We start from the raw sequence: 16,394 nt of genomic DNA on the forward strand, positions 1-16,394 counted from the left end.
ACAACACCATCAACCAATGAGATCTAGCCAATATTTATAGAAAACTCCACTGTAGAATATACATTGTTTTCAAGTAAAAACAGAACATAGATAAGACAGGCCATATCCTGGGCTATAAAACAAACATTAATATTTTTTTTAAATATGAAATTTATTGTCAAGTTTGTTTCCATACAACACTCAGTGCTCATCCCAACAGGTGCCCTCCGCAATGCCCATCACCCACCCTCCTCTCCCTTCCACCCCCCTTCAACCCTCAGTTTATTCTCAGTTTTGAAGAGTCTCTTATGGTTTGGCTCCCTCCCTCTCTAACTTTTTTTTTTCTTCCCCTCCCCCATGGTCTTCTGTTAAGTTTCTCAGGATCCACATAAGAGTGAAAACATGGTATCTGTCCTTCTCTGTATGACTTGTTTCACTTAGCATAACACTCTCCAGTTCCATCCACATTGCTACAAAAGGCCATATTTCATTCTTTCTCATTGCCAAGTAGTATTCCATTGTGTACATAAACCACATCTTCTTTATCCATTCATCAGCTGATGGACATTTAGGCTCTTTCCATAATTTGGCTATTGTTGAAAGTCCTGCTATAAACATTGCGGTACAAGTGCCCCTACACATCAGCACTCCTGTATCCTTTGGGTAAATTCCTAGCAGTGCTATTGCTGGGTCATAGGGTAGATCTATTTTTAATTTTTTGAGGAACCTCCACACTGTTTTCCAGAGCGGCTACACCAGTTTGCATTCCCACCAACAGTGCAAGAGGGTTCCCGTTTCTCCACATCCTCTCCAGCATCTATAGTCTCCTGATTTGTTCATTTTGGCCACTCTGACTGCGTGAGGTGATATCTCAGTGTGGTCTTGATTTGTATTTCCCTGATGAGGAGTGACATTGAGCATCTTTTCATGTGCCTGTTGGCCATCTGGATGTCTTCTTTAGAGAAGTGTCTATTCATGTTTTCCACGCATTTCTTCACTGGATTATTTGTTTTTCGGGTGTGGAGTTTGGTGAGTTCTTTATAGATTTTGGATACTAGCCCTTTGTCTGATATGTCATTTGCGAATATCTTTTCCCATTCTGTTGGTTGCCTTTTAGTTTTGTTGATTGTTTCCTTTGCTGTGCAGAAGCTTTTTATCTTGATGAGGTCCCAATAGTCCATTTTTGCTTTGGATTCCCTTGCCTTTGGAGATGTGTTAAGTAAGAAATTGCTGTGGCTGAGGTCAATGAGGTTAGACTAGCAGAATGGACTCTCTGGAGCCAAACATTAATATTTTTATAGTTTTATATTTTAATAAAATTATTTAATATTTTAATATTTTTTTAAAAATTGAAATCATATAGAATGTGTACTCTTACCATAATGGAATCACACTAGAAATCAATAATAGAAAGATCTCCAAAAAACATGAAAATAAAAGATCATACTCCCAAATAATCCATGGATCAAATAAGATGTCTCAAGAGAAATAAAAAGAATAATGAACTTAATGAAAATAAAACCACAACATATCAAGATTTGTGGAATACAGCTAGAGTAATGCAGAGAGGGCAGTTTATAGCACCAAATGCACATATTAGAGAAGTAGAAAAGCCTCAAGTCAGTAATTTAACCTTCTACTTTAAGAACCTAGGAAAAGAAGAGCAAAATAAACCCAATGCAAGCAGAAAGAAGGGAATAATAAAGAAAATAGCAGAAGTCATTGAGACTGAAAACAGAAGAAGATAGAAGAAAATCAGTGAAACCAAGAGCTGTTTCTTTGAAAAGGGCAATAAAATTGACAAACTTCTAGGAAGACTGACACAGTAAAAAGAAAGAAGTTAGCAATATCAGAAAGGGAGAATATCACTACTGATTCTGCAAACATCAAAGGATAATAAAAAAATACTACTAACAATTCTATGCACACAAATTTGACCACTCAAAACGGAGCAAATTTTTGAGAGACACCAACCACCACAACTTATGAAATAGATTGTTTGAAAAACTCTGTAACTATTAAGGAAATTGAAGTCATAACTTCAAAAACTCCCCCAAATAAATTTCCAGGCCCAGATGGTTTTACTGGAAAATTTTATCAGGTTTAAAGAATTGAAACCAATTCTACATACTCTTTTCCAAATAATAGAAGAGGAGGGAACACTTCCTAATTCATTTTATGAAGTTAATATTACCCTGATGCCAAAACCATACAGTCCAAAAACAAACAAACAAACAAAACAACAACAAACAAACCCACAGTCCAATATCATTCATAAATATAGACACAACAATCGGTAACAAAATATTAGCAAATAAAATCCAGCAACATATAAAATGAATTTTATACCATGAAAAAATGGGGTTTATTGCTGGGATGCAAAATTGGTTTAATGTAAGAACATCAATCCACATTAATAGGCTAAAGGAGAAAAATCAACTGATCGTATCAATTGATGCAGAAAAAGCATTTCAAATTTAACACCTATTTATGATAAAAACTCAGGATAATAAGAATAGAGGGAAACTTTATGGATAAAGAGTACTATAAAAAACCAGTAGAGAACATCATACTTAGTGGTGAAATACTGAATCTTTTCCTCCAAGATTAGCAACAAGGGAAGGATGTCCACTCTTATCATTTTTATTCAGTACAGTTGAATTCAACTGGAAGTTCAAACCGGTGCAGTAAGGCAAGAAAAAAAAATGGCACACGGACTGGAAAGGAAGAAACAAAACTGTTGCTGATTGCAAAAGACACAATTGTTTACATAGAAAATGCCAAGGAATTTACAAAAATAATCCTAGAGTAAATGAGTTCACCAAGGTCACAGGATACAAGGTAAACATAAAAAAATCAACTGTATTTCTATGTGCTAGTAATTAATTCATGGATACCAAAATTTAAAATATAATACCATTTTTAGTCACTCAAAAAATGAAATACTTATGTGAAAATCTAACAAAACATATATGGGAATTATGTGCTAAAAACTATAAAATACTGACAAAAAAATCAAAGACAATACAAATAATCAAAAGACCTACTGTGTTCATGGATTGGAAGACTCAACATAGTAAAAAGTTCTCCCCAAACTGATGTATGGTTTCAATATAATTTCTATCAAAATTGCAGCAAGATTTTTTAAATAGGGATAAGAGTATTCTAACATTTATACCAAAAGGCAAAGCCTTCTTATCAAAAGTATTAAAATAGCTAAAACAATTTTGAAAAGAGGAATAAAGTAGAAGAAATCAATCTACCTGATTTCAAGACTTAATATATAACAACAATAATGAAATCTGTATGGTTTTGGCAGAGGAATAGGCACATTTGATGGATCACTGGCACAGAACAGAGAACTCAGACATAGACTAATAGACCCAACTTATTATTTTTTTTTAAGTTTATTTATTTTGAGAGACAGAGAGAGTGAGCAGCAGAGGGGAAGAGAGAGAGGAGAAAGAGAATCCCAAGCAGGCTCTGCATTGTCAGCACAGAGCCTGATGTGGGGCTCAAACCCACGAACCCATGAGATCATGACCTGAGCTGAAATCAAGAGTCAGATGCTCAACTGACTGAGCCACCCAGGTACCCCCCCCAACTTATTTTTGATGAAGGCACAAAAGCAATTCAATGGAGGAAAGATAGTTTTTCAACAAATGGTGCTGGAACAACTGGACATCTATAGCCATAAAAGTGAACTTGTTTCATACTTTATACAAAAAATGAAATAAAAATGGATCATGGGGTAAGTGCAAAATGTAAACTAAAACACTTATAAAAAAAGATCTTCGAGATTCAGGGCTAGGCAAAAAGTGTTAATGACACCAAAAACACGATTCATTAAAAAAATTGATAAACTGGACTTCATCACAATTTAAAAATTCTGCTCTGTGGGCGATCCTGTTAAGAGGATGCAAAGACATGCTACAGACTGAGAAAAGATATTTTGAAACCATATAGTCAACAAGAACCAGTATCTAGAATACAGAAAGAACTCCTAAAACTCAGCAGAGAAACAAACCAACCCAATGAGAAAATGGATCTAAGACTTGAAGAGATATTTCACCTAACTGGACACACGGTTGGCAAATGTTCAGTTTCCAGTCATTCATACTCATAGTCTTTGGGACCCGGGTTGTTGGGTTTTGTGCACTATCTGATTGAAAGAGTGATGGTGTTGCTAGGATGAAACTCCTGAGACTTTTGATGAAATTGAGTCACAAAACCATAATCATTGAATTAAAAAAATGGAACATAGGTCCATGGAACAATCACAGGTGTAAATATCAGCATGAACATGCATCTTAAAACTGTCAAAATGACCTTGAAGAACAGGTACAGCTGAAAACAATGAGTATTCAAGGAAAAAATATTCAATATTTGATTCTGCCAGATGGCTTTCCTCTGGATACACTACTCATAGATGTTGAGCCAAGGGTGAAATCTAAGGGGAGATGTTGCCAGAAGAAGCTGAGGCCAAGGAAGAGGAAGAGGAAGAGGAAGTGGTCCAGGTAGAGGAAGAGGGGGCCTTAGGCAATAATGTCTCTCAGGATTACTATTTCAAAGTGATATGTGAATTGGGGCATTTTTGTATAGGTTTTGTTTGTTTATGTCAGTTTTTAATAAACATAAATGTAGGAAAAATAGAAAAAAAAAGATGTTCAATGTCCTTAGCCATCAGGGAAGTGCAAATTAAAGCCACAATGATATTTTATTATGTATCTGCCAAATTGACTAAAATAAAAAATATTGATAACACTAAATACTGGAGGGGATTCACACATTGCTGGTGGGAATGTAAAACAGTACAGCCACTTAAAAACAGTGTAGCAATTTGTTAAATAACGAAATATGCAACTACTATGGAACCAAGCAATGGCACTCCTAGGCATTTATCCCAGGAAGATAAAAACTTACATTCACAGAAAAACCTGTATGTGTATGGAAGTTTTATTCATTATAGTCCTAAACTGGAAACAATTCAAACGTCCTTCAATGGGTTAAACAGACAGTGGTACGTCCGTCCATTCTATGGAATATAACATAGCAATAAAAAAGAGTAACTGTTGATACAAGTTACAAGCTGGATGAATCTCCAGAGAATTAGGTTGAGTGAGAAAAGCCAATCCTGATGGGTTATATACTATATGATTCCACTTATAACATTCTTGAAAGGACAAAGTTACAGTAATGGAGAACAGATTAGTGATTGCCAGGGGTTAAGGAGAGGTTGGAGACAGTATGAAAATGGGTGTGGCTATAAAAATGACAACATGAAGATCCTTGAAGTGATGGAAATGTCCCAAAACGTGACTGTTTCAATGTCAACATACTGTTGATATGGTATTGTAATTCTGTAAGATGTTACCTTTGCCGGGGGGTGAGGGGGCAGGGGGCACGTACTGGGTAAAGGGTACATGGGATGTCTTTGTGTTATTTCTTTACAATTTTTTAAAAATTTTTTTTGAGAAAGAGAGAGACAGAGCACAAGTGGAGAATGGGGGAAAGAGAGGAGAGGGAGACACAGAATCTGAAGCAGGTCCCAGACTCCAAGCTGTCAGCACAGACCCTGGTGTGGGGCTTGAACCATGAACAATGAGATACCTGAGCTGAGGTCTGATGCTTAACCAACTGAGCCACCTAGGCTCCCTTAAAAAAAATTTTTTTTAATGTTTATTTATTTTTGAGAGACAGAACACAAGCAGGGAATGGGCAGAGAGAGAGAGGGGGACAGAGGATCTGAAGAGGGCTCTGTGCTGACAGCAGAGAGCCCAATGCAGTGGTCCAACTCATGAACCATGAGATCATGGCCTGAGCCAAAGTCAGACACTTAGCTGACTGAGCCACCCAGGCGCCCCATCTTTGTGTTATTTGTTACAACTGCATGTGAATCTACAATTACCTCAAAATTAAAAGTTTAATAAAAAATAGTTATGAACCCTTTGCTGCTAAGGTTTATAGTACTTTGGAGGAGTCGTTAATTAAATCTCTATATAAACACATAAAAATTCAACTGTAATAATGCTTTGAGGAAAAGATATTTAGTCTCAGGAGAACATGTAATAGATAGGGTGTGACCATATAATTTATTGCTCAAACTGGGACACTTTGAGAGTGAAAGAAGGTGCTATTATTAATTAGGCTGAAAAAGGAGTCCTAAATTGGGGCACTGGTCACCCTAATAATGGGGCAGCTGTCCTGAGGCCGGGGAGGCTCCCATAGGGAAGTGAAGCTAGACCCAAGATCTGAAGAAAGATTGAGAATGAATCAGGCAGGTAGGGAGGGGAAAGGCAACACAGGCAAAAACCCCACAGCAGGAGAGAGCCTGTCCTTGAGGGAGCAGGAGCACCCAGGGTGCTCCCAGGAGCTCGGGGAAATCCCTGCATGGTTTTTGGTGGGAGAAGCCTCATCTGGGCTCTGGTTCCTATGACCTGAGTAGCACTCTCCCTTCCTTCTGCCTTCCTGATGCTGAACTTGGGTGTAAACCACATGTTTGTTTTCAGGCTACATTTAGCTCCTTGCTTTGCTGTTCTTTGCTACGCTTGAACAATTTCCCAAGAACTTCCAGCTCTCTTAGGTCCCCCGTGATGCTCCTGATTCTGAGTGTGGATGGGTGAAAGAGTCATGGTCCAAGTGTGGGGGTGGGAGGGCCACAGAGCATCCATGATACATCTTCTCCTCTGGCTGTAGCTAAATGGCCTCCGGCTCTTCTTGGGGTTGTCCATCTTGTCCTCAGAGGGATGCTTCTTCGGAGCTTCAACTCTGTCTTTACTTGGCGGTTCTTACCCATCTAGAAGCTAATCCTTCCCCCTCTTTCTCCACCCAGGCTCCTCATTCTTGCTTGTCTTGTATCCAAAGTTGGACTCAGGAAATCTGCACCCCATCCCCCTCCACCAAGTTCTCTGAGCACCAGGGACTGCATCTATAAATACAGATACTGACCTGGCCTGCCGACCTCTCAGAACTCTAGGAAGATTAAATGCACTTCTGCTTACCCATCTGTAAAATGGAGATATCAGCAGTTCCTATCTCAAAATTGTGTTGTTGTTTTTTTTTTTTTTTTTGTTCTTGATTTTTAGGATCCAATGACATAATCTCTGAATAGTGCCTGGCGTATAAGCACTGAATAAATCATTACTAGACCTCTTTACCTCTCCTCTCTAATCTCCCTCTACACCCACCCACCCCCTGCCACCAAATGTGCTCCATCTGCTCCATGATGCCTGGATTTCCTTCATGAGAAGTCAAAGCTTTTATTCCCCAAGGTGAAAGCGCAGAATTAAAGAGTAAATCATCTCGAGGCAATGGCCTTGTTGGTTGACCTCAATGCTATGGCTCTGAACAATTATGAAATACTCGTTTCCCTTGCTTCTGAGATACCACTATCTACGGGTTCCCCTTCTACTGCTCAAGTTGCCTCTTCCCAGGCTCATCAGTGTGTCCTCCTGGCCCATCCTCTTACCAACATTAAGGGTTTCAACTGGATGCTTTCATTTCCCACGTTGTCTTGAAGAGACCACCTTATCTCTAGGAACATAGCATTACTGTTAGAGTCGTCAGGGAGAAGAGTAAAACAAAAACCTGTTTCCTCCAATCTTCTTTCCCATTGCACCCACCTCATTAGGTCGATGCTTTTGTTTTTGGAGACATGAGTAGGGGGCAGATGTTGACAATGTTGGTGATGGCTTTCAGCAGCTTAACGAGTGTGTTCTTTTCCTGGAGGTTGTTATGTTTCTGTTGTTGACTTGTCTTCTTCAGCCTGAACTTGCTAGTTGAACACAGGCCTGGAATTCATTGACCATAATTTTCTCTTCCTTTCTAGGGGTGTCATTTAAAGATAAGAATGTCAACAACTAAATCAGCAACCTCTACTCAATTGCTAGGCATGTTGCAGGAACCATGTGCCTGATCAGCTACCAGCGTCAGTCCTCATGGTGTGTCCTTGTGTGGGGAGACAGGTGGCACTGCAGAAAGAACACTGGCTTTAGAGCCAAGGAGACCTGAATGTAAATATTGCCTAAGGCCTGTTGTGTGATCTAGAGGAAGATGCTATAAACCGCTGTGTAAGGACTTAGCTCTAATGTCATACAGATCTGGATTCAAACCCCGAATTCTGTCACTCACAAGCTGTGCAACCCAACCTCTCTGAATCAAGATTTCCTCAGCTATAAAATGGGCCAAAGTGCTGACCTCCACGGGACCATTAAGAAGAGTAAGAACCTTTACAGCCAAATTTACCTTTAGCAATTTATCTGTGCTACACTTCATTCAACTGCTTTTATGTGCATTAATTATTTAATCTTTACTATGACTCTGTGTGGTACTTTCGCCATCCCCATTTAAAGATGAGGAATGGAAGCACAGAGAAGTTAAGAATTTGTCCAAGGTCACACAGCTGGGGTTGGTATGGTAGGCATTTGGATACAGGTAATTTAGCTCCAATGTTTGGGTTCATAATCGCTCTGCTAGAACGATGATGGATCATTACCACACATCGGGTCCCAAGTTAGTGCTTGGGGTGTGTGAACACTCATTAATGCCAATGGAATCGCTTTTATCATCACTGCTTCACCACATACATTTTCGTTTCTCAGTCTACCGATTGGAACCAAGGAAACCTACTCTGGCAGAAATAAGTAAAGCAGTGGCATAGAAGACACAGAGTGGGACTTAAAGCCCTTATTAAATGTCAGTGTTCATGCTGTTCTTTTCTGCTCCTTCTTTCTTCTTCCGCTTTTCTTCATCATAACATCTTTGGTGACTTTATGACCAAGCTTCTTCTTCTTTTTGTTTTGTTTTGCTTTTATTTTTAACAATGGCCAAGCTTTGTAATGTCACTACGTGCAACTATGCTGGGCAGATGGTCACCTGTGATAGGGAAGAGCATCAAATCGTAGAGCTTTTGCCTCTTTAGAAAGTATATGGGGCGCCTGGGTGGCTCAGTCAGTTAAGCGGCCGACTTCAGCTCAGGTCATGATCTCACGGTCCATGAGTTCGAGCCCCGCATCGGGCTCTATGCTGACAGCTCGGAGCCTGGAGCCTGTTTCAGATTCTGTGTCTCCCTCTCTCTGACCCTCCCCCATTCATGCTCTGTCTCTCTCTGTCTCAAAAACAAATAAATGTTAAAAAAAATTAAAAAAAAAAAGAAAGTATACATATGCAAAAAAGAACAGAGGACTAGAAGTTGCAGCAGAAGTGTTATTATTTAAACTCATCTGTTTCACTCGTGATTGCACAGTTATCGAGGCTCAGTGCTATGTCACAGATGGGGCCAGGTGCTGAGGTTATAGCGTGGAGCAAACCAGACGCTTCTTGCCTTCGTGGACACACAGTGGTAGGAAGTCCTGATTCCAGTGGTCTTCTGACTACTTTCATCTGCATTTCATGGTTTGTTTTATAATCATTTACCTCTGTAGAAATTCAGAGAGTTACAATGTGAACTGCTGTTTTGATGTTAATCGATTAATTAATTTCCTATTTAGTTCCAAAAAGTATGTGAAGTGGCTTATCAACACCGCACAGCTATTGTAAGACTGAAGAGTATCAAACAACAAAAACAAACAGTATTTAGTAAAAGGGGAGCAGAGGATAAAGATCTTGTTCTGAAGACAGTTGGAGCAAGTGAACCTGGTACTCAGCTTGACTGTCGAGACAAGAGGAAGACAAAGTGAGAAGACAAAGCCACTTTAAGAACGCCTTTAAAAAAGGATGTCAGTTTCACAGGAGAAAGCCACTTTTTCCGGCTCTAAGTTTTATGAGGAATATGTCTTTAGATCCTCATATGAGGAGTGCTGAACATGTTATAAAATATGAGAAACAGGCTTAATTGGAATGCTTCTCCATATGTGCTGGCCATGGGTGTTGATGGCAAGATCTATTAAAATATTAAGGGTTTGGGGTGGGGAGAGAAAGAAAGGGGGGGATAGAGAGGATATGAATAAGAATGCATTTTTGATGTCAGGAAGAATAGTGTCCCAAAGTGTTATTTCACCGTGATGATTAAAAAAATAAAACATGAGGGGCGCCTTGGTGGCTCAGTTGGTTGGGCGTCTGACTTCGCCTTGGGTCATGATCTCACGGTTTGTGAGTTGGAGCCCTGGTCAGGCTCTGTGCTGACAGCTCAGAGCCTGGAACCTGCTTCAGATTCTGTGTTTCCCCCTCTCTCTGCCCCTCCCATGCTCACGTTCTGTCTCTGTCTCTCAATAATAAATAAACATTAAAATTTTTTTTTAAAAAACGTGAAAGAAGTCATATTAGGGTGGCAGTCGTGTAATCTCATGGATAATTTACAGCATACAGTGTGCTTTTTCCATTGTTTGCAACAGGGACAGAAGCCTGGAGGGAAAATGCATTCTCAGTAGGGCCTTCTTTGCTCTCCCCATTGTACCTGGGTGAGGGCTAGTCTTGGCTCCCAACATGACTTTTCCAGCTGAACTGAGCATTATGCCAGCAAGGGAGATTGGAGTCCTTCTAACCCTCACCTGTCTTTCCAATTCCAAATAGATGTTGGACAGCTCCCGTCTTACAGCAGGAAGACAAAACTTTGGAGATGGTGATGATGAAGATGGTAGTGGTGACGATAATGGGTAGTGTCAGGTGGAATGCTATAGTGGGGGCAGACTTCACGGGAGAACTGGCACTGAGAGCAGACCCTGATGGAAATGTGGCAGAGGGCAGATGAAGACTTAAGGAATTTGGTAAGAAAGTTCAAGGAGGCAAGGCAGTACATGGAGCCTTCATACTATTTTGAGAAGTTTGGACTTTATGGACAATGGTTGGCGATGCAGAGTTTTGAGGAGGGCGTTCCATGACTAATCTCCCTTATGTTTTAAAAGGCAACCATGAAACTGTGCTGTCTAAAACTGTAGCCACCAGCCACATGTGGTTATGAGCCTTGAAATGTAGTCAGTCTGAGTTGAGATGTAAGTGTAAAGTATACACTGGATCTTGAATACTTAGTGCAAAAATATGTAAAAATACCTCAATAATTTTTATTTAATGAGCTAAAATGAAGATATTTTGCATATGGTTAAGGAGGTATATTATTACAATTAATTTCATTAATTTCTTTTTGATTTTTCATGAGGCTACTAGAAAAATTTAAATTTATACTTTTATTGGACAGGCTGGTGTGGAGGCTGGGTTGGGGAAGGAAAGAACTGAAGACCAAGAGAAGATAGGAAGTTACAGCAAAACCCTAGACAACGGGGGGCGCCTGGGTAGCTCAGTCGGTTAAGCGTCCGACTTCAGCCCGGGTCACGATCTCGCGGTCCGTGAGTTCGAGCCCCGCGTTGGGCTCTGGGCTGATGGCTCAGAGCCTGGAGCCTGCTTCTGATTCTGTGTCTCCCTCTCTCTCTGCCCCTCCCCCATTCATGCTCTGTCTCTCTCTGTCTCAAAAATAAATAAAAACATTAAAAAAATTTTTTTGAAAAAAACCCTAGATGACGGAGGATGAGGGTCAGATCTAAGGCAGTGACTCTGGGAATAAACAGGAGACAACAGGTGAAAAAGGCTTTTAAAACAGGATTTGACAGGGCACCTGGGTGGCTCAGTTGGTTAAGCATCTAACTTCAGCTTGGGTCAGGAACTCCTGGTTAGTGGCTTAGTGGGTTCAAGTCCTGTGTGGGCCTGCATGCTGGTGGTGCAGAACCTGCTTGGGATTCTCTCTTTCTCCTTTCTCTCTCTGCCCCTCCTCCACTTGTGCTTTCTCTCTCTCTCTCTCAAAATTAACTTAACAGAATTTAAAAGAGGACTTGACAATGATTTTTCTGGATGTGGGGATGAGAAAGAGGGAGGAGACAGGGTTGCCTGTTAAGTATCTAGTCTGGGTGACAGAGAAGGAGGATGGTTTTTAGAACTTGATGCATACGGGTTTCAGTGTGGACCTCCACGTGTCTGGAGCAGTGGGGAACTCAGATGTGAAGCTCAAGAGAGATCAGAGTGGGCTTGTCGATTCAGGAGTCAACAAGCAAGAGGTGACAGCTGAGGCACAGAAAAGGGTGAGAAGGTTGAGCTCACTCACACAGGGAGGGGGGAGTGAGCATGAAGCATAGAGAATGGGGTGTTGATGGAGGTTTAGGGCTCAGAATTTAATTTGTGGACAAGAGAAGAGAGGCTGATGAGCTTGACTGAGGCTGGTCAGGGAGGGCCCAGGAGACCCTGGTACCACATAGACCAAGGGAGATCTTTCCAGATGGAACACTACAAATGCAGCAAGTGGAAGCTGTTGACCAGGCTGTGTCAAGGAAGCCACCAGGAGGTGTTTGCTGGGAGTAAGCCTTTGATGAGTCACCTCAAAGGCAAATGTCCGCTTGCAGAAAGTCCAGTAGAGAGCGGCGGGTGAGGAAGGGGACTACAGGTACAAGAGAGAACTCTGTGAAGAGGCTGAACTCTAGAAGGTTGGTGGGGACTCGGAGGCTGCAGAGGGAGAGTGGGCACAGGGCCGAGGACAAGGATTGTTAGGCAAAGGGTGAAGGAGGGAGAGCCTGAAGATAAAATGGGGGCCAATAACTGCTAGAGCAAGGCCAAGAGGATGAATCCGGGCAGGAGATGTGTGAAATTATCACATCTGCTAGAGCCTTTTATCCCTTTTTTTCCCCAAACAAATACTTAATAGCCACATCTCCCAGAGTCCCCCTCGAGGATCAGACCTTTCCACAGGCTATGTTCAGGTCAGGTCAGATGGGAGTGGGAGCAGGGAGTTTCCAGCATTGCTCTTGCAGATAACTGCCCCCCCCCCCCCATGGGGTACTGCACGTGAACTTTGGGGATTGGACAGCATACCTCCCCCTGTGGGTCTGGACTTGGGAGGCCTACCCCCAGCTCCCCCCCGCCCCGCTCCCGGGCTCTGTGAACGTCCACTCCGGGAGGCCAGCCTGAAAGCCAAGATCACTTCTACTCTGGCAACTAGCACCTCTGCCCACAGCCCAAGCAGAAGAGAGGCCTCGCATCCTTCCTGCACCCCGAGCTTGGCTCGGGCTGCAGCGCCCGGCTTTCCCCGGCAGGGGCGCTGGGAACCTGCGAATGGCCGGCTCGCGTCCAGCGCCTGATCCCGCGCCCACCTCAGCCTTCCGCGCTGCAACTTTTTTGGGGCGTTCCGCTGCCAACGGTCTTTGGAAACCCCTAGAGTCCAAGACACGACTCATCCTGGGCTGGACGTTGTCATCGACTTGGCTCTCCAGCTCAGTCTCCTGGGTTTCCAATTTCCAGTTTAGCTCCGGTCGGAAAAGCCTGTTCGCCAGGGTGGGGGCTCCCGGAAACCGCCGGTTGCCGCCCTCTGTGACCGGCTGATTCCCAGGCCACCTCTGCCTCCTCCATCCCTCTTGGCCCTTAGCTGGCGCTTTCGCCTCTTCTTTTCTCTGGCCTTTCCTTTCGCACCGTTATCTCGCCTTTCCTCCTCCATCTCATTTCTCCTCTCTTCTCCCTTTCCCCTTTCTCTCTTCCCCTCCATTCCCTTCTTGTCCCTTCGCCCCACATTTCTCCTCTTCCCTCTTCCGGCGTTTCCCTCCCTCTGGCTACGCTTTAAACATCACCCACAAAGGAACTCTTCCTCTAATCCCGAGGAGGAGGGGAAGGGCCTGGAGGCGGCCACGCTCTCCAAGCCCCCTCCCTTCATCCTATTCCTTTCTTAACAACCCCTCCTCCAGCTCTGCGCTTCTCGCCTTTCCAACCCCTAGAAATCACGGGGGGCTTCGCGGAGGCGGTGGGCTGCACTACGTGCCCGGGCCTGTAAACCACATCTCCTCCTCGTTCAAGTTTAGCTTCCCGCTCTCCGAAGTCTCCCTTTTCCTAGGGGGCTCCAAGGGCCCTAGCCCGGACTGCGTCCCACGCGCTCAGGCTGCTCTTCTGCAGCGGGGTCCAGGGGGGCCTGGTAGGCCGGCGCTGGGCTAGGCCGAGGGCCCTCTCACTGGCAGCCTACACTTCGAAGGAACAACTGAGCCGGTTCAGAAACGAATCTAGGAAGAGTGAGCGACCTCAATCCCAGGCTAGAAGATGGGGGCTGGATCCCCCCCGTGGGAGCGAACGGTCTCCACTGTCTTTCCTCAGCTCCGACCAGGGGTCCCGAGAAAGAGAACCGTGGAGCGGGAAGAGCCGGCAAACACCTGACCCCGCCGCCGGCTCCTCCTGGATCTCTCCCCTCGCCTTCCAGGAGGCTTAATGAATCACCAGGTTCCGTCCGCCGGCTGTGGGGGGAGCATGGGTGCGCGGGGCGCCAGGAGGAGGGGGCTGTCCAGGGCGGCCTGCCTCACTCTCAATATTGCCTTTCTGAAGACTCGCAGGCTCAGGAAATGCAAGCATAGCCCGCGCGTGATCCGAGAGCGCCCACGGTCCGAGTGGACCCCTCCCCGCCCCACACCCCACGGCTCACACTGACACGCACACAAATGCGTGCAAACGCGCACGCACGGAGGCGCGCGCCCCCGCACACCGAGCCAGCCCTGGGCTCCGCCAGGTGCCCCCACCCCGCGGCGCCCGCCCGCTAGCCCGCCAGCCCCCGGCGCACCCCTCGCCTCACCCTCTCCCGCCTGCGCGCACGCACGCGCACGCACGCAGTCCCCGTGCCCCCGCACCGGGCGGAGGCGCAGGCCGCGAGGGGCGGGGGGCGGTGGGAGGGGCGGGCCCGGGAGCCGCGAGCGGAGTCCCGGGTCCATCCCGCGCTCTGCTTCCGCGCGCCGCCTCCGCACGCGAAGGCTCCGGTCTGCCCCTTGGCTTCCGAACCCGAACAGTTGGCGCTGAAAACACTTTACTCCTCCTCCTCTTCCTCCTCCTCCCCCTCCCTTGAGACCCCCCCCCCCACATCCTCCCTGCACGCCACCTCCCGCCCCCCACAACAGGCCCGAAGAGTAACCCCCTAAAGGCGGCCAGAAGCGACTCCGAACTCTTCGGCGGGAGCAGGTTGGAGGCTGGGTTTCGGAGAGACTCTGGATTGGGGTCCGTCGCCAGCCCCTCCTCCTGGATCCGGCTTGATTTTCATATTTTAAAAGAGGATTTTTCTCATTACCTTTAAACACCCCTTTTAACAAAATTTCTGGAGGAGCTCGGTGAGGAAGATTGTGAGGGATCTTATTTTAAGGGGGAAAAAGCACCGAGGGGGTATATATTAATTTTTCTTGGGTTTTGGAATCGCCCTTTCGAGAGAGCGAGCGGTCGAGAGCGAGGAGGGAAGAGTGGAGAGGACCCGCGAGGCGCGCCAGCCCGAGCCACCTCCTTCCCGGCCGCCCCCTCCCCACTCCCCCCGACACACACTCGCTCGCTGGCTCGCCGGCGCGCGCACACCCCCCGCGCCGGACCCGCACCTCGGCGGGCGCCACACTCTCGGCAGCCCGAGCCGCGGCAGCCGCAGCGGGATGGAGGCAGCGCGCACCGAGCGCCCCGCAGGCTGGCCCGGGGCGCCTCTCGCCCGGACGGGGCTCCTGCTCCTGTCGACATGGGTCCTGGCCGGCGCCGAGATCACTTGGGGCGCGACGGGCGGTCCCGGGCGCCCCGAGGCCCCTGCGTCGCGGCCGCCGGCGCTGCTTCCTCTCTTCCCGCGGGCAGTGGCAAGCCAGTGGCCAGAGGAGCTGGCGACGGCGCGGAGAGGCGCCGCACTGGGGCGCCGGCCCGGCCCGGAGCCGCTGTCCCAGCCAGGCGGCGGCAGCGGCAGAAAGAAGCAGGGAGAAGGCGGGGGACCGTCGCCTGCAGGCGCGCGGTGGGGACAAGGCACCCCGGCTCCGGGCAAGCCTGCCGGCGCGAGGAGGAGTCGCCGGGCGCAGCCCCCCAGTACCCTGGAACGCGGGGACGCCCGGGCCTCTGCCTTGTCCGATGGTGCCAAAGGAAGCCGCCCTCCGGCCAAGGGTCTCCGGGAGGAGGTGAAGGCGCCGCGGGCCGGGGGGGCGGCGGCCGAGGAGCTCCGGCTGCCCAGCACCTCGTTCGCGCTGACCGGGGACTCGGCCCACAATCAAGCCATGGTGCACTGGTCCGGACACAACAGCAGCGTGAGTACCCGCTGGACCGCTGTCTCCTGACAGCAGGGCAGAAGGGGGGGGGGGGGGCGGGAACGAGGGACAGATAGTTGCTGGAGGGTCGAGGCAGAGGCGGGGGCGCCCTGGCTTGTAGAGAGAACAGGTTCATTCGGCTTCCCCCACGCCCCCAACAGGTTAGCGGAGTTTGTTGTAAGATGGTGTGTACGTTTGTTTGCTGGAGACCCTAGATTTGGGGCAGCCCGGAGGGAAGAGAGGGGGGAAAGAAGTGTCTTAAAGATGGGCAGGGGATGGATCTGTGGTCCCTTTCCCTGGTAAACGGCTTGGAGAGTCAGTTTTCCCGTCGGGCGCTTGAATTCGTGAGGACGCGGTCTGAATTGGCGAAGGACCCGCTGGGCAGACTGACGGATTCCCGCAACTGCCGAGCCTCCCCCCCTCCAGTCACGCGAA

The 16,394-nt window shown here is 46.6% G+C and overlaps 1 protein-coding gene and 1 pseudogene across 1 annotated transcript in view; both read left to right on the forward strand.

Moving 5' to 3' along the window:
* The first annotated feature begins 4,170 nt into the window (after positions 1-4,170).
* LOC109273014 (small nuclear ribonucleoprotein Sm D1-like) lies at positions 4,171-4,679 on the forward strand (annotated as a pseudogene).
* Positions 4,680-14,606: 9,927 nt separating this feature from the next.
* SORCS3 (sortilin related VPS10 domain containing receptor 3) overlaps positions 14,607-16,394 on the forward strand; it is a 594,679-nt gene continuing 592,891 nt past the window's right edge. Inside the window, exon 1 of the mRNA XM_019459374.2 lies at positions 14,607-15,959. Coding sequence (XP_019314919.2) covers positions 15,333-15,959 — 627 coding nt within the window. The 5' untranslated portion in view covers positions 14,607-15,332. The remainder of the gene's footprint in view (positions 15,960-16,394) is intronic.

The sequence above is a fragment of the Panthera pardus genome, unplaced genomic scaffold (genome assembly GCF_024362965.1).
Source record: "Panthera pardus isolate Hobbes unplaced genomic scaffold, ASM2436296v1 HiC_scaffold_22, whole genome shotgun sequence".
In the NCBI taxonomy this organism is placed as follows: domain Eukaryota; kingdom Metazoa; phylum Chordata; class Mammalia; order Carnivora; family Felidae; genus Panthera; species Panthera pardus.